This window comes from Haliaeetus leucocephalus, unplaced genomic scaffold (assembly GCF_000737465.1).
Source record: "Haliaeetus leucocephalus isolate CR32 unplaced genomic scaffold, Haliaeetus_leucocephalus-4.0 Scaffold555, whole genome shotgun sequence".
NCBI classification, from domain to species: domain Eukaryota; kingdom Metazoa; phylum Chordata; class Aves; order Accipitriformes; family Accipitridae; genus Haliaeetus; species Haliaeetus leucocephalus.
In genome coordinates this window covers 2402398-2422221 of record NW_010972991.1, presented here as the reverse complement: position 1 = coordinate 2422221, position 19824 = coordinate 2402398, and the positions used below count along the sequence as shown (strand labels likewise).

The following is a 19824-nucleotide window of genomic DNA, read 5'->3' as shown; positions in this document are numbered from 1 at the left end:
TCGAGCATGGACTGTATTTTCTTTCTTAATATCAAATTATGTCAGGTGATAAGTAACACTGTAGGTGAGTTAATTAAAGTTATGTTGGCCAACACAGTCAACCCTCCTTCATCCACAGTAGCAGTGGGCCCTTCTATCCAACATAACACAGATACTGAGGAGAAAAGTACAGACACACCAACACGGCTCTGCCAAGTTCACATCAGTCAGATTTAAATCAGTCTCTGCACCAGTCACTTCAGCACTTTGGCACTGAATTCCCAAGATGTGAGAAAGGATTGTTTACTCAGGCACAGCACGCTGACTTACTGCATTCATTTTATGTTGTGCTTGCACTGATAAATCAGGGCACTAGAATGCAAGGTATAAACAGAGTTTGAATGGACTGCAGTGGTTAGCTTGGATCCAGCAAGGCTTGTCAGCTCCATCTTAATACTGGCCATACTACATCACAGCTGGTTCTAGTAAGAGCCCTGTTACAGACTTCACTCGGCCCTGGACGTAAAGCCCTGCCACACACCAACTGAGCACAGGTAGAGTCAGCTCAGGGACCTCTGCATTCACATCAATTACTTAGAGACAAAATAATGTGCAAGAAACGCATTTCTGTCAGTTTACGTATGGCTGGGAATTTTATGTCTCATGGGTTGTTATGGGATGTCTATATGCCTAATTCCAAACTTCCCAATGCTTAATTTGAATTCAGCTAAGTCCTCTTTTGGAAATGAATTCTTTGCCAGATGAAGACAGATTTCTTAGCACAATTACCTGATATACTCCACAACACACAAGCTGGAACAATAACTTTTTTCACTCTAAATTCTAAATTCTAACATCTGCAACATCTTACATCTTACTCTAAACAAGTTAAATTAGACATAGACTCTTTCTTTGGAATGTAATCACATTACACTGCTCACTCTAAACCTTTATCCAGTTATTGCAATAGATTGAGAAATTTTCCTTGATTTTTTCTTACCAGGGTGATTTGTCTTGATGTGAGATTTTATAAGTCGATCTTCAGAAAATGACTTCTCACACACAGGACAGGAATAACTCTTTTTATCCTTAAGCAAGAAAGAAAGAAAGAAAGATTGCATTATCAGTCCACCGGTGTAATCACTATAGTCATTATTCAGTAATACATGGTGCTCAACAAAGTTATAATTGAACATTCAGTTTGTAAGGAAAAAATGAAGATATTTATAGTGAAATAAGTAAAGGAGAAATATTAAAGTATTCTAAGCACATCAGTAATCCTCATGAACGAAGGGCTCCAAGTTACAGCACATGAGAATATGCACAATAAATGTAAGCATTATCTTCTGACTGACTCTTTAGAGAATCAAGAGTTGAAAGATCAAGTCACATAACAGAAGAAAACGTATTTGATATAGCAGTAATATTCAGGGTTTTTTCATTTTTTTCACAAGTCCACCCTTCCGAAACCTAAGGATCAGATCTCATTATTCTGAAGACATCCACCAGTATGCGTATTTATAATACTACTTAATGGCCTGAAATTGAGCAGAAGAGTTAACAGTGACAGACGCCATTACTTATTCAGTGTCTACATTTCTAAGTACTTTATAAATATTCAGCATTTTATATATTACCAATAAAGTATTATTCTACTATTTTGATTTAAAAACTTAGAGACTACTCTGGCTTTTATCAGTGTCACTGATGTTATAAAAGATTTAACACCATGAAACAAGTTGAACTGGAGAGTTTTGATGCAATTTCTTCCTGTATGCAATTTTAGTGTAATTGTAATTTTAATTTTAATGTTTTTCAAATGCATCTAACTTCACATAGAAATGTAGGACTTTTCTCCATTAATTAGCAAACTACCCAATTTAAAATAATCTTTGCCACTTATTATATAAATTGAAGAGGTTGTTCTTTCCAGAAGCACCTGCTGACACAACAGACTGGATGCTCAATCACATGAGTGGATCATCTAGTCACCTCTGCACTGACCAGATTAACATATGAATGGATTATCAAAGCAACAGATGGAGTGAAGTCCAGTTAGTCCTGACAACTACGCAGATACCCAGATAACATATTAGCTGGTGGGAGATGTGTACATACCAAACTACCAAGAAATCACTGTAAAAGGCGAGCTGAAGCTACAGAACAGATATTTCACAGGGACAGAAAACTTCTTGAAAACTGTGGAAGGAAGATTACTGTATCAAAATGAGACAGACCCCTTGGTTATGAAACAGAAATTTGGAGGTAACAGGAGAATAAGGGTCCTGGACTCTACCAGTTCATTTGCTCCTGTGAGAAAACCTATGCCAGGGACTGGGGATGGCAGCTTCTAAATGATTACCACCCTGACTAAAGCAAGGACAGTATCTTGCTATTATGGAGTTGGGGCAGTCACCATCTTGAGCCCTGAGAACCTCAAGTGAAGAAGGATCAGCAGAGAATACTAGCTGGTTTTTGGAAGAAGAGATTCAAGGAGCCTAGAATGCTGACAAAATCTGCTTGAGAAAGAACTGTTACTTTGCACAATTAGGGTCTCTGAAATGATATAACCTATTATCCCTACACCTGCTACTTATGATTTTGGACTTCTATCTGAACATGTTACTCAAATGAAAATTGGTAGATTAATTCTAATAAAACTCTATATCAATGTTTGCACCTTTTCAAAGACTGGGTTGCATGATCACATTCATAATTTGGCACATACAAGAAAAACATAAGCAGAGTATCATTTAGGGGCTGTTGAGGGACCAGCTAAAATTTGTTGACAGATCTCAGTCTGTTCCTCAAACTTGCTATATAAATGTTTTCAAAATATACAATAAATGAAGAAAAAAATAAGTATACTTTTAATGTACAGCTGAGTGTTGCTGATCTTTAATACTCATTCTATGAAGTATTTCTCAGTGTGCCCAGAACACTAAGCCAAATACACCTTGCTGTTTCATAAAGTTAAATAAGGAAAAAAAAAACAACACTCCACTCCACACACACATTACTTTACGTAAAATGCTATAATTGTGACAACTTTACATTCTTGCTAATACTCTTCAGGAAGGCAAGGCTATAAGCCTATGCCTGAGAGAAAAAAATCAACATCATCAAAAATGCATCAAGAGCTATAAAGCAACATTAAAGTATGGGCACCAAGAACACATCTTTCCACATGACAATGCTAACAAAATTTTTCAATAAAAAAATAATCCAAACAGCTTTCTTCAAGCAGTTAGAAAGTTAATGTCCTGGTTTCAGCTGGGATAGAGTTAATTTTCTTTCTAGTCGTTTGTATAGTGTTGTGTCTTGGATTCAGTGTGAGAAGAATGTTGATAACACACTGATGTTTTCAGTTGTTGCTCAGTAGTGTTTAGACTAAGTCAAGGATTTTTCAGCTTCTCATGCCCAGCCAGCAAGAAGGCTGGAGGGGCTGGAGGGGCACAAGAAGTTGGGAGAGGACACAGCCAGGGCAGCTGACCCAAACTGGCCAAAAGGGTATTCCATACCATGTGACGTCATGCCCAGTATATAAACTGGGGGGAGTTGGCCTGGGAGGGATGGCTGCTCGGGAGCTAACTGGGCACAGTCAGCAAGTGGTGAGCAATGGCATTGTGCATCACTTGTTTTGTATATTCCAATCCTTTTATTATTATTCTTGTAATTTTATTATTGTTATTATTATCATTATTAGTTTCTTCCCTTCTGTTCTATTAAACTGTTTTTATCTCAACCCACGAGCTTTACCTTTTTTTTTCCCAATTTTCTCCCCCATCCCACTGGATGGGGGGGGAGTGAGTAAGCGGCTGCATGGTGCTTAATTGCTGGCTGGGGTTAAACCACGACAGTTATCTATACCAAGTTCTGCAGTAAATGACCTTCAGAAGGTGTATCTTTTGCAGTGTAACAAACAGATTGTGCTTATGAGCACCGAGTACCTTCAAAGTGTATCTGTCAAGCTGCAGTCTCTCACAGAAAGCACCCAGCTGAAGCCAAACCTTTCACTGTTGTTTGTCCCAGTCAGTGCCGTAGACTTTTGGAGCTTACATTCTTAGTTTGAAATGTTTATGTGTACTTCTGTTGCTGCCCTCAGAGGCTGTGACAGTGCTAGTCCTTCAGTGTAATCCCATCACTCTCAAAACCAGCCTTTAAGAAATCCTCTGTTGCAAATGAAGTATTTCAGAGCACCTAGGTCACAACGCAGAGCCCCAAAGAAGGTCTCCCCCACCACAGCTCTAGCTCTTCCGAGTGCCCTTGTCATAGGTGATGACAGAGGCACTTTGAAGAACTTAGGCTGAAGTTGTAGTAATACCTTCATCACATTCGCAGCATGCAAGTTTTCCACTGGTACGAATAAAAGTTATTTATCCTATGCCTTACCAGAGAGCCTGCCTTTTAAATTGCCTTTGAGGTTTTTTTTTAAGGACACAAACAGAAGCAAAGTATCAAGAGAGCTGGATCTACCTTTGTTAGAGACCAGCTGCATAGTCCAATCAGCTACGTAAATTTCAAATTCACTTCCACACTTCCTGAGATTTGCTTAATCCCCCTATTAGCCAATTTGAGAAAATATAAGAAACTTAAAATAATTCCAAAATAAAGTTAGCTTTCTGACGGAAAGTACTGTTCACAGTCCACAAATCAGGAATGGATTAGGTCCATAAATATTCTTAAACCTAGTGAAAAAAATTAGTCTAATACTATCACAGAATTTTCTTGTTTATGCTATGCTGCATTGTAAAAGAAGGCCACTTACGTCGGAATCACAATGCCTTTCTCTTTATATAAATGAATTAAAATTGTGCTAAGAAAGCATCAGCTATATTGCATTACCAATTTACAGCTCTCTGAAGAGAATTTTGTTTCTCTAAGGCATGTGTTTCAAGATGATTCAAGGGGTAGGTGTACTAGTACGCAGTCATGAAAAGAAAAATGAAAAGCCTCTGTATGTGTAGCACTTAAACCAACAGATCACTATGAAGTTTATTTGACTAAATATGACCTACACTGCAAAACATCAGAAACATTAGCATCTATTCTATTGCACTCATCAGTAGAGACATTCTGATGACAAAAATATCTTCTCTTAGGAACACAGAATACACATGATCATACATTATATAACTATATGGCAACTTTGTCACCAATTTCAAGAGACTGTGTGAACTCCTGACTGCTTTGCCATCAATTCATTAATAGTGTAAAGTTAAGGCCACAGCCATAATAAAAAGCATTTAGGCTCAAATTAGACAAATATGTTGTAGAAATCAACAATCCATTTCCCTCCTTTTAGTAGTATTGACATGATTTTATGAGCAGGAAATAAAACAAAGCTCTACTAAATATTGGTAGTCTGAGAGCATTTCCAGCAAAAGTTCCCACAACTCAATTAACACAACATTTGATTGTATAATTTCATAGAGGAGTAGAAAGCCAAAGTCCGCTCCTGCATCTACTTGTATCAACAGAAATTTAATTTCTAACACCTATAGGAACAGAATTAGGCCCCTGAGTTACACTTTCAAGGAGTGAAGACATCCAGAAATCTTCACCACAGTTGTCATGATATTAAAATCAAAATTTTCACGAAAAGACTCCCAAATTAAGCTGATGTCCTATTAAAATGCAAATTAGCTAAAAGGATCTGATGTACCCAGGAGGTGGCTATGCACACGTGTGAAGGAGGCTACAGAAAAATTTGCAAATGGTTAGACAGACTTTTATGAAGTCTGGCAACCAGTAGAAATCACAGCTCACAAAATGACAAGCACCTGCACACAGTACTGCTTAAGCATTTTTTTGTGAAATAACCACTAGTAAAAATGAATGGCTAGCTGACATTCATTATGGAAGCAAGGACCAAGAACAAAAGCCATTTTCCAACTGAGTGCCCAATCATTAGATGATAGATTTTTTTTGTTAATTCTGTCCGTTTCCAGCACCTTGCATTCTTGACTACATAGTGGCACTGCTCCAGAGGCAAAGGTATCACAGCCAGACCAGTGATGGTCTGAAAATGAACACTCCTCAGGAAGGGGAAATAAGCAATCAGAGATCAAGTATCTCACTTCCTACCGACAGCTCTAACTACACTATTACATGAAAGGTCAGCAGCATAATGAAATTTCTAAGCATCCTTCCAAAGACAAGAATAATTTACATCCCAAAAGGTACGTGAAAGCAGATGTAGGTCCATAAGAGCAAATGGTGGTTCTGGGTCTGAACTCCAGTTTTATAAAGGTGCTTATCTTGCAGTATGAGTTACATAAATAGATTGAAAACAATTTCAGAGACAAACCTCTCCATGATGTTCATCTGCTCAGCATACTGAGTATTGTAAAACCCACTGGAGGTTGTAAATGAACTTTAGTACCTACATGAGCACTGTTTAGTTCCACAACCGGTCCCTAATGCTACCACTAGCTCATTCATAACTGTAAATTATTTTAAAATCATTATAAACTGCCCATCCCTTTCTTAGGTACTATGACATTGAAGTGATTCACATGTGTCATGGTTTAAACTACTGAAGAGCTCCATAAATGCCAATAATTGTCAAAAACTACTACACAAGCCTTAGAGGTAAAAGACAGGTACTGAAAATCAAAGAATATATGCAAAATTTTTCATTTTAATCAAGCTGAGTCTCAATTCTCAGACTACAAAAGTAAAAATCTTCCCTGTAACAACAATTTGTAGCAAATACAGAGGCAAGAGGCAACACATACACATTCTCCATCATCATCCTCCAGGGAATAAACAATCCCAAATTCAGTGCAAGAATGCACTTGGACGGTGCATAGAGAATAAGATGGGTGGCTATACACTGAGTGACAAGGATGAACAGTAAGCTGCTTTTTAATACACCATCATTTATCCTGTTCACCAAATACAGGGATCCGGTTGAAAAGCAGCCAGCAACAAGGTAACATAAGATATGCATTCATACAAGGAACCAAACTGAGATTTTGGTATATTCTATCTCCAGGGAAGCTTTAATTTTAATATTTATTAAGAATTTATTTTGCAAACTAAAATTAAAATTAAAGTAGCTTTCAACATTTAACAGCACATAGTTTGTTAAAGTACTATATTTTGGAATGCGTGGTCCTGTTCAGTGAGGTATGCGTTAAGTAACTATACCAAGCAGTGGGCACAAAGGCCAATATGAGAGCTGCCAAGTTTAGTTACTGAGTAAATTCTAATACACGAATTTTTCAACCCATTTAAATACTCAAATATATTTGACAGTAAGCATACTCCTGAAAGATCTCGCTGTCGCACTGTTTTTAATTATGAAATGCATTTTCTCAGTTCTATTTAGTATCACGAAAATGATCCTCCTGGTGGGAGCTGTCGGACACTCATCACACTTGAAAAACAGGTACTTACGTAAGGATATAGGATATCTAATTTTAGGTTCTTTTTTCTTAAGTAGTCTCAGACATCATATACACAGATTTTTGCCATCAGATGGACATCATAATTCAAAAGCAGCCTAAAAGAATGTCTATTATGTGAGCTTTCTGCACATTTCCTAACAAATTCAGATTCTGTTTAAAGTATCTAAAGAACTGGAGGACAAAAGGGGGAAAAAATGTTCCCTTTGGTGTCACCTGCTTTTTTTTGTTCTTTAAAGCTGTCCTGCAGTGACAAAACACTAGTACTTAACAAGAATAGGAGGTGAAGTGTTCTGTTCTGTTACAAACACCTTTAAAGTAACTTCAGCTGTTGGAGATATTGACCCAGAGCCTACCTGCTGACTGCGGAAGACAACCTGAAACTACTAGGCGCTGTATGTTAACAGCTTTTATAAGTAGCTACACAGAAATTGTCCACATCTGGGGAAAAATTAACATGAATCCTTAATTCAAGCATCACATTTCACTAGTAAAAGGAAGTGTAACAATATTTATCACAGTACTTTAAGTGAGTTGTGATGTTGCTTTCTCATGTGCTTAGGAGGAATTTGTCATGTGGTGCATTCTATCAAGTGTGCATAATATTTATTTACATGACAATGCCAGCCAAAACCATAATATTATGTAAAGAATGAAGGAAGGCCCATCTGTGTGAATATTTCCTCCTTCTTAAAAGACAAAAGAGTGAGTGTTGCCATTAAGCAACTGGTATTTTCTCCTCTGCTGGAATAAGAATAAAAATAAATTCAGGAGAAGGGTAACTTGCCTTTTGGAAGTATTTTACTGCATAAATTATTAAAAACCCAAATTGCAAGGATGTAGTTCATGCCAATTTTCCGGCATTATCAGTCAAGAAAGTTTAATTACAAATAACATGCTTGTCAAACATTTTATGAAATCCTAAACTGTACTTTATTCAATACCAGTACCTTCACATAAAATCGTATGAGGTAGTATCTTCCAGCTAAGCACTCCAGGTGGCCTTCAAGAAAGACTCTAGTCAAAGTGTACTAAATTCATTATGCTGGGAAAACAGGTACTTGCCAAACACCCTTTTCCAGAGGTCAATTTGGAACGGGAAGGAACTTACCTGTGTTCATACACTGTGTGAGTATTTGCATGTTATAACCTCTCTGGGTATATATAAGTCTAGAATGTCCCAGATCAATTATACCTTGCAGGCAGAAAGGATCCTGCCATGTGGTAGGAAAAGAAATCCATGGTATACAGACCTTTCCTGACAATAGCTTCACCTATTTGGGCCATTCATGCAAAACAATAACACAACAAGAAAAAGCTAGGCAACACTAATGTAAAGAAAATAATTGTTTTTTCTTAATCTTCCAAGAAAAACATGTAAATAATTTCACTTTTAAAAAAGCATCTTAATCAACAATGAAGAGTAAAAATCTCATTCCTTAGTTTTAAAATATTTGTTATTCTGAATACCGTATTTTTAAAAACATACTTTTGAAACAAATATAAGCAGGGTTGATGTAGAAAGCATTTTTCCTCAAAAGATTATTCATGTCATAATGTTGGATCAGAGCAAGATCACAAAGCAGTGTCTTGCACAAAGAGGGCTTCCAGTCAGGCATGCAGTGCCTTGCGTAGTCTCAAAGAAAACATGTAACAGGGCACGTTGAAGAAGTAGACCAGACCTGTTTTTAACACAATGGGATTCAGAGCTGGAAGGCTTACTAAGATAGGAGCTTTTAAAACGTGATCTCTTCATTTTTGTAACCACAACAGAAAATGATAGATGTTCAAAGAGATTGGCTGCAACTAGTTGGATCTATTGGGAAAAAAACTAGTTATTTCCAACAACTTAAAATTCTTCTGTCTACAGTAATTAAGAGAGGAACATACTTTCATTTTACCATAGTCATCTATTTATGAAGGAAGGGAATTAAGGTCCATGGAATGAAGTAAAGTAACAACAGTACCAGACCTCATTTTACTCTCTCAAAACCCAAAGAATCTGAGAATACTGGGAAAACCAAAGGGAAAAAATGGATACAGACATACTCTATTGGAAACTACTACAGGAGGGACCAAATATCTAGTTGCTGTAACTCATGTATTCCCTGCGCCGAAGTATACAGACAGCGCTCAGGTAAGAACTCCTACCTATGTCTTCAAATATTGCCACACGATTGCAAATGCTATGATGATGACACTGAATTTAGAGAAACATACCGTTTTGTTACTTACCAGTTCTGTGTGAACTTTAAGATGTGCCTGGAGCTTGTATTTATCTGGAGTAGAGTAGTCGCAATGTTCTGTGGGACATTTCAGCAAAATATTACTATGTTTCTGAATGACGTGACGCTTAAGGCAGTTTTTGGTGATGGAAGAATAATTGCACTGGGAGCAGTAATATAAATGTTCTCGAGTATGTGTACGAACATGCATGTCATAATGCACTTGGTACCAAAACAACTTGCCTGAAAATAAAATTAGACATGAAGAAAGTAATTTCTAAACAATTGTCAGTGAAAATTCCAATACATACCCAATTTTCTTTCAGGACAAAACACACTGTTTGAATCCCATCCCTTTTGTCTTTAATGAAAACTTGTCCTAAAGACCCTTCACTTCTGAAAGTATGTTTATAAAAACCACTTTTGTCTAAAAAGATTGTCATATGTCCTGAAACAGCCTAACAAGGGCAACTTTAATACATATCAGTGACTTTTTTCCTAATGAGGAAGTCCTTTAAATCTGTTCTTCTATACAAAGAACCTGAATACAACTGTATAGTAAAAGAGATTGTAAAAATCTTTTTTGTTACTTCCTTTTGTGTTACTCCTTCCTAAAAGCCCTTCTGACATAATGGCACCAAAAAGTGCATAGCAATTCACCTAATGTACAATGTTATGGTGTTTCGAAATTTTTTTTTTTCAAACTTTGATTCCTTTCCCTTCTCAAGAATGAAGACTACAAGATAAATCCCAAATTGTTTCCTTTCCAGTTACGTAAACCAAAAATTTTTCAGTTATAATTAATGGGAATGGTGTATTATTCCCACTTTCATAAATTCAAAAAAACAATTACAATCAGAATAGCCTTGATCCGATGTTATGTCATGAAAATTTTCATCTCAAAAAAACTTGTTCAAAACAAGTCACAAAAATATGCCAGTATATATGTATCTATTGTACAGAATGTATATTATCATACATCCTCCCATACTATACGAAAAAGATTCTGAATTTTATGCTAAGCTGATAATGAAGCTTAAGCATTAAAGCATGGACTGATCAATGCTGATCACATGCCTAAATCTGCTGTGCTTGGCCCCAGTGAAAGTTATGAGGTGGGGAGAGCCATGTGGACAGAAATAATCTAATTCTATCCAATTTCACATCAACAGAAAATTGAGCCTAGCAAAGCATTGCTTTGCTATATTCCACTGGGGTTTTTTTGAGGAGCTTTGAGTCATTTCACACTACTTATACAGCAAAAAGTAAATCTCGCTGGACCCCAGAATCCATACTGAACTACAAAATTAATACTGCTACAAAGACACACAAATATATCAAACACTATAAACCAGAGGAGCAGGAAAAAGATGGCCCAGTACATAACATTTAAAAAACCCAACCAAACATAATTCTACTGCTCCTTACCACAATATTCACATTCTAAATCTCCATAAACCTTCCTTATCCTCTCACACAACTCTGTGTTCATTTGTCTCTTCTGCAAGCTATCCAAGATCTGCATAAAGGCAACAGCTCCACTCCCACTGTCTGATGTAACTGCATTAGAAGAGGCTGCCTGTGGACTGATGGCTGCTGTAGCTTCTGGTGCTGGCAAAGGGTTTGTGGTTTCTGCTGAATTTTGAATCGGCGGATTGCTTGTTTCTGATTCACTAGAAGGAACAGCTTGATTTCTCTCTTCAGAGACTAAAAGGTTCTCAGTCATTGCATTGTTCTGACTCAGATTTAAACTTTTGTCTTCAGACAGCAAAAGCTGAATTTCTTCACCCTGCTCATTTACTGAACTGCAGTGATTAACTTCCTCTTCATTTGCAGGAGAAACTTTTAGTTCATCAGGACCAGAAGTACCATTTTTCAGCAGAAAGCAATCTGATGCTACACAGGATTGAATATTTGGGACTGCTATGTCTGTTGCCTGACACAGTGTCTCTGCTACATTCTCCACCAGAGGATTTTCAAATTCTAAGGAAGGGACTGTATCAATTTTTAAGTCACCATTATGTTGACCATTATGGTTTACGTTTGCAGCTGTTGATTCACCTTTACAAGCAGATGGTTGTGGTGTGTTACTATCATTAGTACTCATCATAGTAAATTCATCTGCACTTTGTGCTAGCTGTTCACCAAGGGCTTCTGGCTGGATATCACCTCCTGGTTCCAGCAGGCAGAAACTTTGATTGATAGAACTGTTAAAAACAGAAGACTCCTGCAAATCTGCGTGCACATCTTTGATGTGAGCACGGAGTCTTACAGAACTGACAAATTTCTTCAGGCAAACAGAACACACATATACAAATGGGTGTTTTCGAACATGAAGCTCAAGGGCCTGGTATTTAGTGGCTCCATGACCACAGAGCTCACAAGCAAAGGGTCTTTCATCACCATGAACAAGCATGTGACGGTCTCGATCAAGTTCATTTTTGAATTTCCGTTCACAAATATGGCAGTCATAAAGAAGTTGTCTTTTGCCCTCTCGTGTCATCAAGCGAAGCTCATCAAAAACATCCTTCACCTTTTTATCTTGAAGGTCATGTGTTTCCTTGATATGCTTGATCAAATTTTTAACATCTGAGTATTTCTTTTTGCAGAAGCGACAATGCTGCTTAATTTTCTTATGAACTCTTTCAATATGGACTTTGAGATGGCCTTTGCTGAGACAAGTGAACGTACAATAATCACAGCTAAACTTCTCCCCTGTATGTTTCCGCATGTGAACATTAAGGTTGGCTTTGATTGCACTGGCATAACTGCAGTATGAACACTTGTAAGGTTTTTCATTTGTATGAATCCTCAAATGTGCTTGGAGGGAGTGTTTAAATTTGAACACCTTGTTACAGTATTCACATGTAAAAATCTTCAGTTGAGTTGGACCCAACCTAAAAAAAAAGACCCAAACCAGTTATATTTACAATGTTGATACTTGGTGACATAATATGTCAAAATTTCCCTAGATATTCATAATGGACAGAAGTGTTTAATTTATTTTAAAAAGGTATTCTCCACAAGCTTTTTAAATTCTTCAACTTCTGCACAGATTTTTTTCAGCTGTTCCTTTACTTAAAAGGTTCAGAAAATATTTCAGTTCGATGAAAATGGATAGGGAAGTGTTTCATATTTTGCATGAACACAAATATAAGTACTTCAAAATTACCTGCTAGATTTCATTGCCTGTTCGTATGGGGTTTGCTGAATGGCATATTCTTGATATCCTCTTCGTTGTGATGGGTCTTGAACTGTTGCCTCTGGAGTTGTTGGTTCGCTTTCTTGGGGAGCAGCCTCAACGGGAACAATTTTTGTGGCTCCTAAAAGCAAGAAAAAAATGCTCATTAAAAATGTCGTATTAAAATGTGTGTTGTCTATAATATACAAGTGTAAATGAAACATTAAAATCTGTAATCATTAGTTCAACTATTTTAGTTTCTATTGTTAAATTCATGCACATAAAATGATGGAAACACTTCTAGAAGACATCAGTACTTACACCACAGATCTGCTTAAATAACATGCCAGGACTGCTGGTTCTGAGGGTTATTCATGGTGCTTGATGCCTGCTATTATGACATCCTACATCCAAATACTTCCACCTTTAAAAAACTAACTTTTCAAAATCAAATTTTTATTTTTCTTTTTCTGCCTCATATTACATCCTTTGAAAACTTCAGCCAAGCTGTTTAATTAGTTCCACAAATAAGGCTGGAGAAAAGACACTGTTTAGTCTATAGTTAAAAGTCTGCACATCTCTCCTTAAACAGATCTTTTACTGCTTATATTTTGGGCCATACTGCCCTCCCCTCAGAATAAAAGAATATGTTCCATGTGCACTTCTCAGTCTCCATTATAAGTAGGAGTAAAGGGGCTCTACCGAGCACAGTAAGATCAGATTTTGTCCCTCAGTTAGTTGAAGCAAAAATAAGCATATTTTGAGAAGTGATTGAGTTGAGATTCTTTAGCTGGGTGTTCTTTATTTTCTGAACAGTGGCAGAAAAATATGTCAGGCATCCATAGTTAGCATTGAAAGTAATGAAAATCCATATAAATATTAACTTACACTGAAAAAAGCCCCCAAAAACCAAAGCCTGAAGTATATCAAACCAAGCACCCATTATTGATTGATCCCCTCCTTTTTAACTTCTTTGTCTGTAACTCATCTACCCACGTGTTCAATGGGAATGCTATTATCTCCAAAAGTTGAAACTATATATATTTGTATATTTATGTATTTATTCACATATTACAATCATATATATATTTGTGAATTCTTCATATGCTACTAACAAGTACTATCGAAAAATCTTTGAAAAAAATAAATTTTGCTTTCAGTCTGATAATGAAAAATGATTAGTAAATGAAGAACCATATACTAAATAACAAAAAGAAAACAAGACATTGAAGATGTAGTAATAGATGGACACCCATCCATCCTAGGAAAAAAAATATTATAGGACCTGTAATTAAAGATTTTTCTATCATATACTAGGGAAAAGAAGCAAGAGAGGTTGCACATGAAAATATCTCTGAATTGAATAGTGAAGTTAACAACTTCAGGTAAAACTGAAATTTTTTAAGTTTCCCTTTATTTTGTTTTTCTTGGATATTACATTATTATCTGATCTCATTTTAATTCACCTTATTAGAAGCTGAGGGGAAAAAGAAGTACAATACACCTTTGTGACAGAGGAAAGAATTTACAACAAGAATCGATGAAATTTGAGACACAAAAGCCTAGAAAGCAAACGACAGAGTCAACATACTCAACCTATTTTTAACAGATTGTCAGTGTTATTCACATATGTCTATATAAAATGAAACACCTGAACAGAAAGAAGAAAGTTCAAAGAGTGATGCATAAGCTGGTCCTTTAACTATGTTGAAATTAATTCTTGTTCCAAAAGCATGTTCAAAAAGCATGTTCCTGAAGATATTATTTACAAAATATATGCAGTATTAACATCAAGTCTCTGAAACAACAATTATAAGAACAACAAAACTAAAACACAAGGAGTACACAGTCCAAAGAGAACTAGCTGGTTAGCAAATTATTAAATCTAGTTTCCCTAAAAAAACTTTCAGTCTGCAGACTAGCAAAAGCATCAGGAAAAAAGAGGTAGAGTATATGGAGAAAAATCAATAATAACTGGGGATTACCCAACAACATGTGTGAAAGACTTAGGAACATTAAGTTGAGGAAAGCAGTGCTGTAGGCAAGACAAGGGAGAAAGATGGAGATCCTGTGGGTCCTTCAGAGTGATTTAAAGTGGGAAATGGAGATATTTTGAGAAGAGGCCATTTGGGAGTGTGTAAGGCTATTGAAGTTTTTTGTATCGGATGGGACATCAGCCAACTCTAACTAAACAGACTGTAATAGCTCTGTCGCTCACTGAACTGGCTGGATCTCAAAATGGGGTTTTTTTGACTACTGTTTTTTAATAATGCTTTCAGTTCTAAAAATTCTGCCAGTTGAACAGAACTGATCTTCCAAGTTTGCAACCTAAATGTTACCAGACCACTATAACTTCTATTCTTCCTGTCACTCTCTCTCCCACAAATGCCAGGTTGTCCAGCAGGACTGCATCTCCCAAATTGCACTGCAGTAGCCCAGTGAGACGGGAGCTTGTCATTACAGTACAGGAGACATGGTTCAGTCAGTGGGTTCAGTATAAAGATGATAAAACAGACATTAGACACCAGACCAGTGTTCCCATAGTTCGCCATTTTAAAAATAGAAGCAAGTTCCCCTTTATTGAGAATGACCCAGTTAAAATAGATCTTGAACTGCTTTACATGCATGGCTACCTCTTCCAGGCCTCCCATTTCCTGAGACAAAGATCCTCATTAACTGCTCTGCACTGAACGTCCTCTGCACCCTTCTGCCTTTCAGGATGTTTAAGCATTTCCTGAAAAGACTGTTGAACTGTTTAATAGACTTTTGTGTTACCAGTATAAAATTTTAATCACCTAAATTAGGTAGACTAGATCAGTACTAACTCACCAGTATTTTCCATACTTGGGAGTGGACAGAATTCCATACTTGGAATGGACAGGTCATCCTAGCAGTACAGCCTGCATTCCTCATGCAGTTAATAGAGAGGCAAATGCCTCTAAAAACCTAAAGAGGGAGATCCAATTCTTTGAACATACTGATAGAGCACTTGCTCACAGTAGGCAATCACATCCCCTCATGTTAGGTAGTTATTTCCTACTCTTAAAAGATACAGAAGCATCAAGAAACATTAGATGCCTCCATCCACTTGGGATGCTGCCTAAGTATGGGCTACTAATGGACCAGTAGCCACAGCAATCACTGCTATATCGTAAACTAATGACTAAAGTATATGCCCAGAAAGTGAGAAACTTGGCTTCTAGGCTCTACCCAGCATAGTAGGTAGTGAACCCACATGTCCCACAACCCAAGAGAATGCCCTCAATATTCATGTCTGTAAAAGCAGCCACAGGCTAGAGAAAAGTGTAAGAACAAGGCAAACAGATACAAGGTCTGGTTTTCCATTAAAAATATCATATGCCAATAAGGAAGATAAAAGTTTTCCTAACTGTTTCCCTGGACATTCATTTCAAGAAGTCAGAGTATACAAATACCAGGGGGAAAAAAAGAGGTTAACTGTACTGATAATTTCTTTCAAAATAACCCTTCCTCCAGCACTGTTATATCTCTATTTTAAACACAGAATTGACTTTAGTTTACTAGACTTTACTTATGCCTTTTACCTTCCTCTTTTCAGTCAATATCATCTGTTCTAAGTAAATCTCCTTTAAGACTATTAAGATTTGAGTTCCTCATGACATTCTGACAGCAACTTCTGCAGATAAGCATTACCCAGTGTGCCTTATCTCTGGCTCAATCTCAGTGATGGCTTCTAATCTCTTACAGTCTGCCCCTTAGAAAAGTATCTTGCCCTTCACTATAGAACTCTCTGTTACTTATCAACAGTCTAAAAGGTAATCACAATGGAAGGAATTATTAGGAATGGATCAGAAATAAAACAGGAGACATCATCAACCTAATTCCTACTAAAATCCAACTGAATTCTGTGAACCTCCTACAACTTCAAGTATGGACAAAAAAAAGGATATAGAAGAACTAGAGAACAGTAACAAAGACAAAACCAGAAGTATTTTGTTTGGAAAAGGATACATATCTCAGAGACCTTCAGCTTGAAAGAGAGATAAATGAAAGAGGAATATCAGAAAGACCTCTAAAATTAGCAATACTGTGAAAAAAGTGTGAATAATTATTTTCTTTCTCATAAACCATGAACAAAGAGCAGTTCAAAGAAATAAGCAGTCAGCAGGCTTAAAACAAAACAAAAGAATGTACACTTTCACCCTGTAATTAAATTATGGAACAATTACTGCACAATGTTAGAGACTGAAAATATAAATGTATTCCAGATGGGATTTAGACAAATTAACATATAGGTATTAAATATGATGATCCATGTGCAACCACCACTCAATGGCTGTCAAAATCTGGGAGGCTTTACATAATAAGTTTCTTATTGCCTTCCTATAGAGATGCTGCAAGCTGCCTTTAAAGACAACTGATCCAACTAGATGAATCTTTAAGCTATGGATTATTTTTTTCATTTTAAGTTTTAAAAAGCCTTCATAATGGAGGTACCTTGGTCTGTACAGGTAAAATAATTTGCTAAGGGTATGAAGTAAATATTTGTTTCTTACAATCTCTTTTTAAAGTAATGTATTTTTTCAGCTTCTACAACATCCTATAGAACAGGCTACAAATGCATATGACCCCTGGTAAGACAGTTCTGAAAACAAAACGAACAGAAACTAACCCTACCCAAAACTCCGAATGTTCCCCATGCAAACCTACCCTTCACTCCTGAAATAAAGCTTAAAAAAAGCAAAAGAACCTTTTTAATATTTTTACAGGTTAGCTCACCATGAGGTTAAACACATTTTAACTCAGACAAAGAAATAGAAACACAGACCTGTGTATAGTAGGATGAAGGTTACTATCCCTTTCAATAGAGCTGGACATTAGAATGGCTGAGCTAAATCAATCTGTAACCCCATGGTAATACAGATGACTGCTCACATTCAGAAAGGAAAGCTTTAATTTTCCTAACCTTGCTTAATTTCACATTTGCATTAAATCAACATTAGGTTAGCTTCTTTTCTCTTGCCCTCCACTCAGCTGCATGTTTGTGACACCTTAAAGTGCCAGCACAGGAATTTACACAAAGATGAAGAGGCTCAGAGAAGAGATCTGGCTAAAATTTACACCATGTCTCTCCTTCTGCAAAAACATAGTTAGTTTTCTGGTGTGTTTTAGAACACAACGGCATAAACAGGCACAATGATCCAAAGGACAGGAATGTGTGGCCAGGGCTGGGGCAGGAGGAGAGCACTGCCCCTGCAACAGCAGTCTATACTTACTGACCCAGCTACTTTAAAAAGGGGGAGTCTCAATCCTCCTCCTTTCCTCTGAGAGACTCATTTTGTCACCACTTTCCCTCTTCCCACTTTTGCAACTTGTGTGGCCCCAATGTGAGACATCTCAGGAAGCAAAACTGGTAGAAAAAAAATTCTCTGACAGAGAAAATATGTGTGCATGTGTACGCGTATGTGCATGTGCACGTGCATGTGCACATGTATGTGTATTTATTTTACCAGTTTTTTTAATCAGTTTACCACAGGCTGACACAAGCATTAGTGGTGGTGCAAGAAAGGGGAAGTAATCTGGGAAATAAGAGACAAGCAGGAAAGCTCCCTTGGCAACAGTCTGATATTAAGTCCATTCAGATGTGTCATAAACCCACAACCATCATTCCATGAGCTACAAAAAAGAAGTCATCTTAAACAGAAAAGACTGATATCAGTTTAACGGAAAAGACTGTCATCAGTTAAACTAAGTCAGTTGCAAAATAGTAAGTAAAATTACATTATTCCTCTTCTTTCCCCCTTCCCAAAAACCTCTATGGGAGAAGAAACCAAGTGTTCATAAATTACAGCGCAGGGAATAGTAGCAGAAGAACACAGCTGGCCTTTTATGGATAGTGGTTTTTCAGTGGAAATCAGGGAGAGAAAAGCCTGCACAGTGTTATATTAAGAATTTGTAGGAGAAAAATGTCCAACCCCTTTAGAAATAAATAAAAAAAAAATTAGCATCAACAATTTAAATACTTTATGCTATTTTTGTATATCTTGAGCTCTAGCAAAAAACCGAAGAATTCTACCATTGACCATCTTCACAGGAACATAAAACCACTCTCCTGGTAGCAAGCTGAGTCTTTAAAATATTACAGGACTCACAAAAACCAACAATTTAAATGTTCAAAGTATAATCTCTCCTGAATCAAACTAATTGAGCATGAATAATAAATTGGTTTTAGAAGCCTCAATAATACTACAGAATTTAAACACAGGAAATAAAATCGCTTAAAAAACCAGAAGATTGAATATTTGGCAGAGTTTACTCACTGGTTTGTAAAAATAGACTATGAACAAAAGTATCTGCTGCTCAAAACAAAGTATTTTTAGATGTGCATATAACTGTAATTATTCACTCTCATTCCTACTTGCAATGCTTATGAAAAATTGTATGTTTAATCTGATACCAGGTGTGCGTGTTCATGAACACAGCACTCTCTCTCTTCAAGGTCCCTCCAGTTATAGAATCATAGAATGGTTTGGGTTGGAAGGGATGTTAAAGATCACCTCCCCTGCCATGGGCAGGGACACCTTCCACTAGACCAGGTTGCTCCAAGCCCCATCCAGCCTGGCCTTGAACACTACCAGGGATGGGGCATCCACAACCTCTCTGGGAGACCTGTTCCAGTGCCTCACCACCCTCACAGTAAAAAACTTCTTCCTTACATCTAGTCTCAGTCTACACTCTTTCAGTTTAAAACCATTACCCCTTGTCCTATCACTACATGCCCTTGTAAAAAGTCCCTCCCCAGCTTTCCTGTAGGCCCCCTTTAGGTACTGGAAGGCTGCTAGAAGGTCTCCATGGAACCTTCTCTTCTCCAGGCTGAACAACCTCAACTCTCCCAGCCTATCGTCATCGGGGAGGTGCTCCATCCCTCTGATCATCATCATGGCCCTCCTCCAGACTCACTCCAACAGGTCCATGCCCTTCTTATGCTGGGAGCCCCAGAGCTGAATGCAGTACTCCAGGTGGAGTCTCATGAGGCAGGAGTAGAGGG

At 37.2% G+C, this 19824-nt stretch overlaps 1 protein-coding gene across 3 annotated transcripts in view; it reads right to left on the bottom strand.

The window, feature by feature from the left end:
- Positions 1-19824, bottom strand: part of ZFAT (zinc finger and AT hook domain containing) — a 101411-nt gene that overhangs the window by 40648 nt on the left and 40939 nt on the right. For all 3 annotated transcript variants that reach the window (XM_010576898.1, XM_010576899.1, XM_010576900.1), the window contains exons 5-8: positions 12789-12939; positions 11045-12513; positions 9627-9859; positions 980-1067 (exon numbers count right to left, since the gene is read on the bottom strand). In XM_010576898.1, the coding sequence (XP_010575200.1) occupies positions 980-1067; positions 9627-9859; positions 11045-12513; positions 12789-12939 (1941 nt within the window). The remainder of the gene's footprint in view (positions 1-979; positions 1068-9626; positions 9860-11044; positions 12514-12788; positions 12940-19824) is intronic.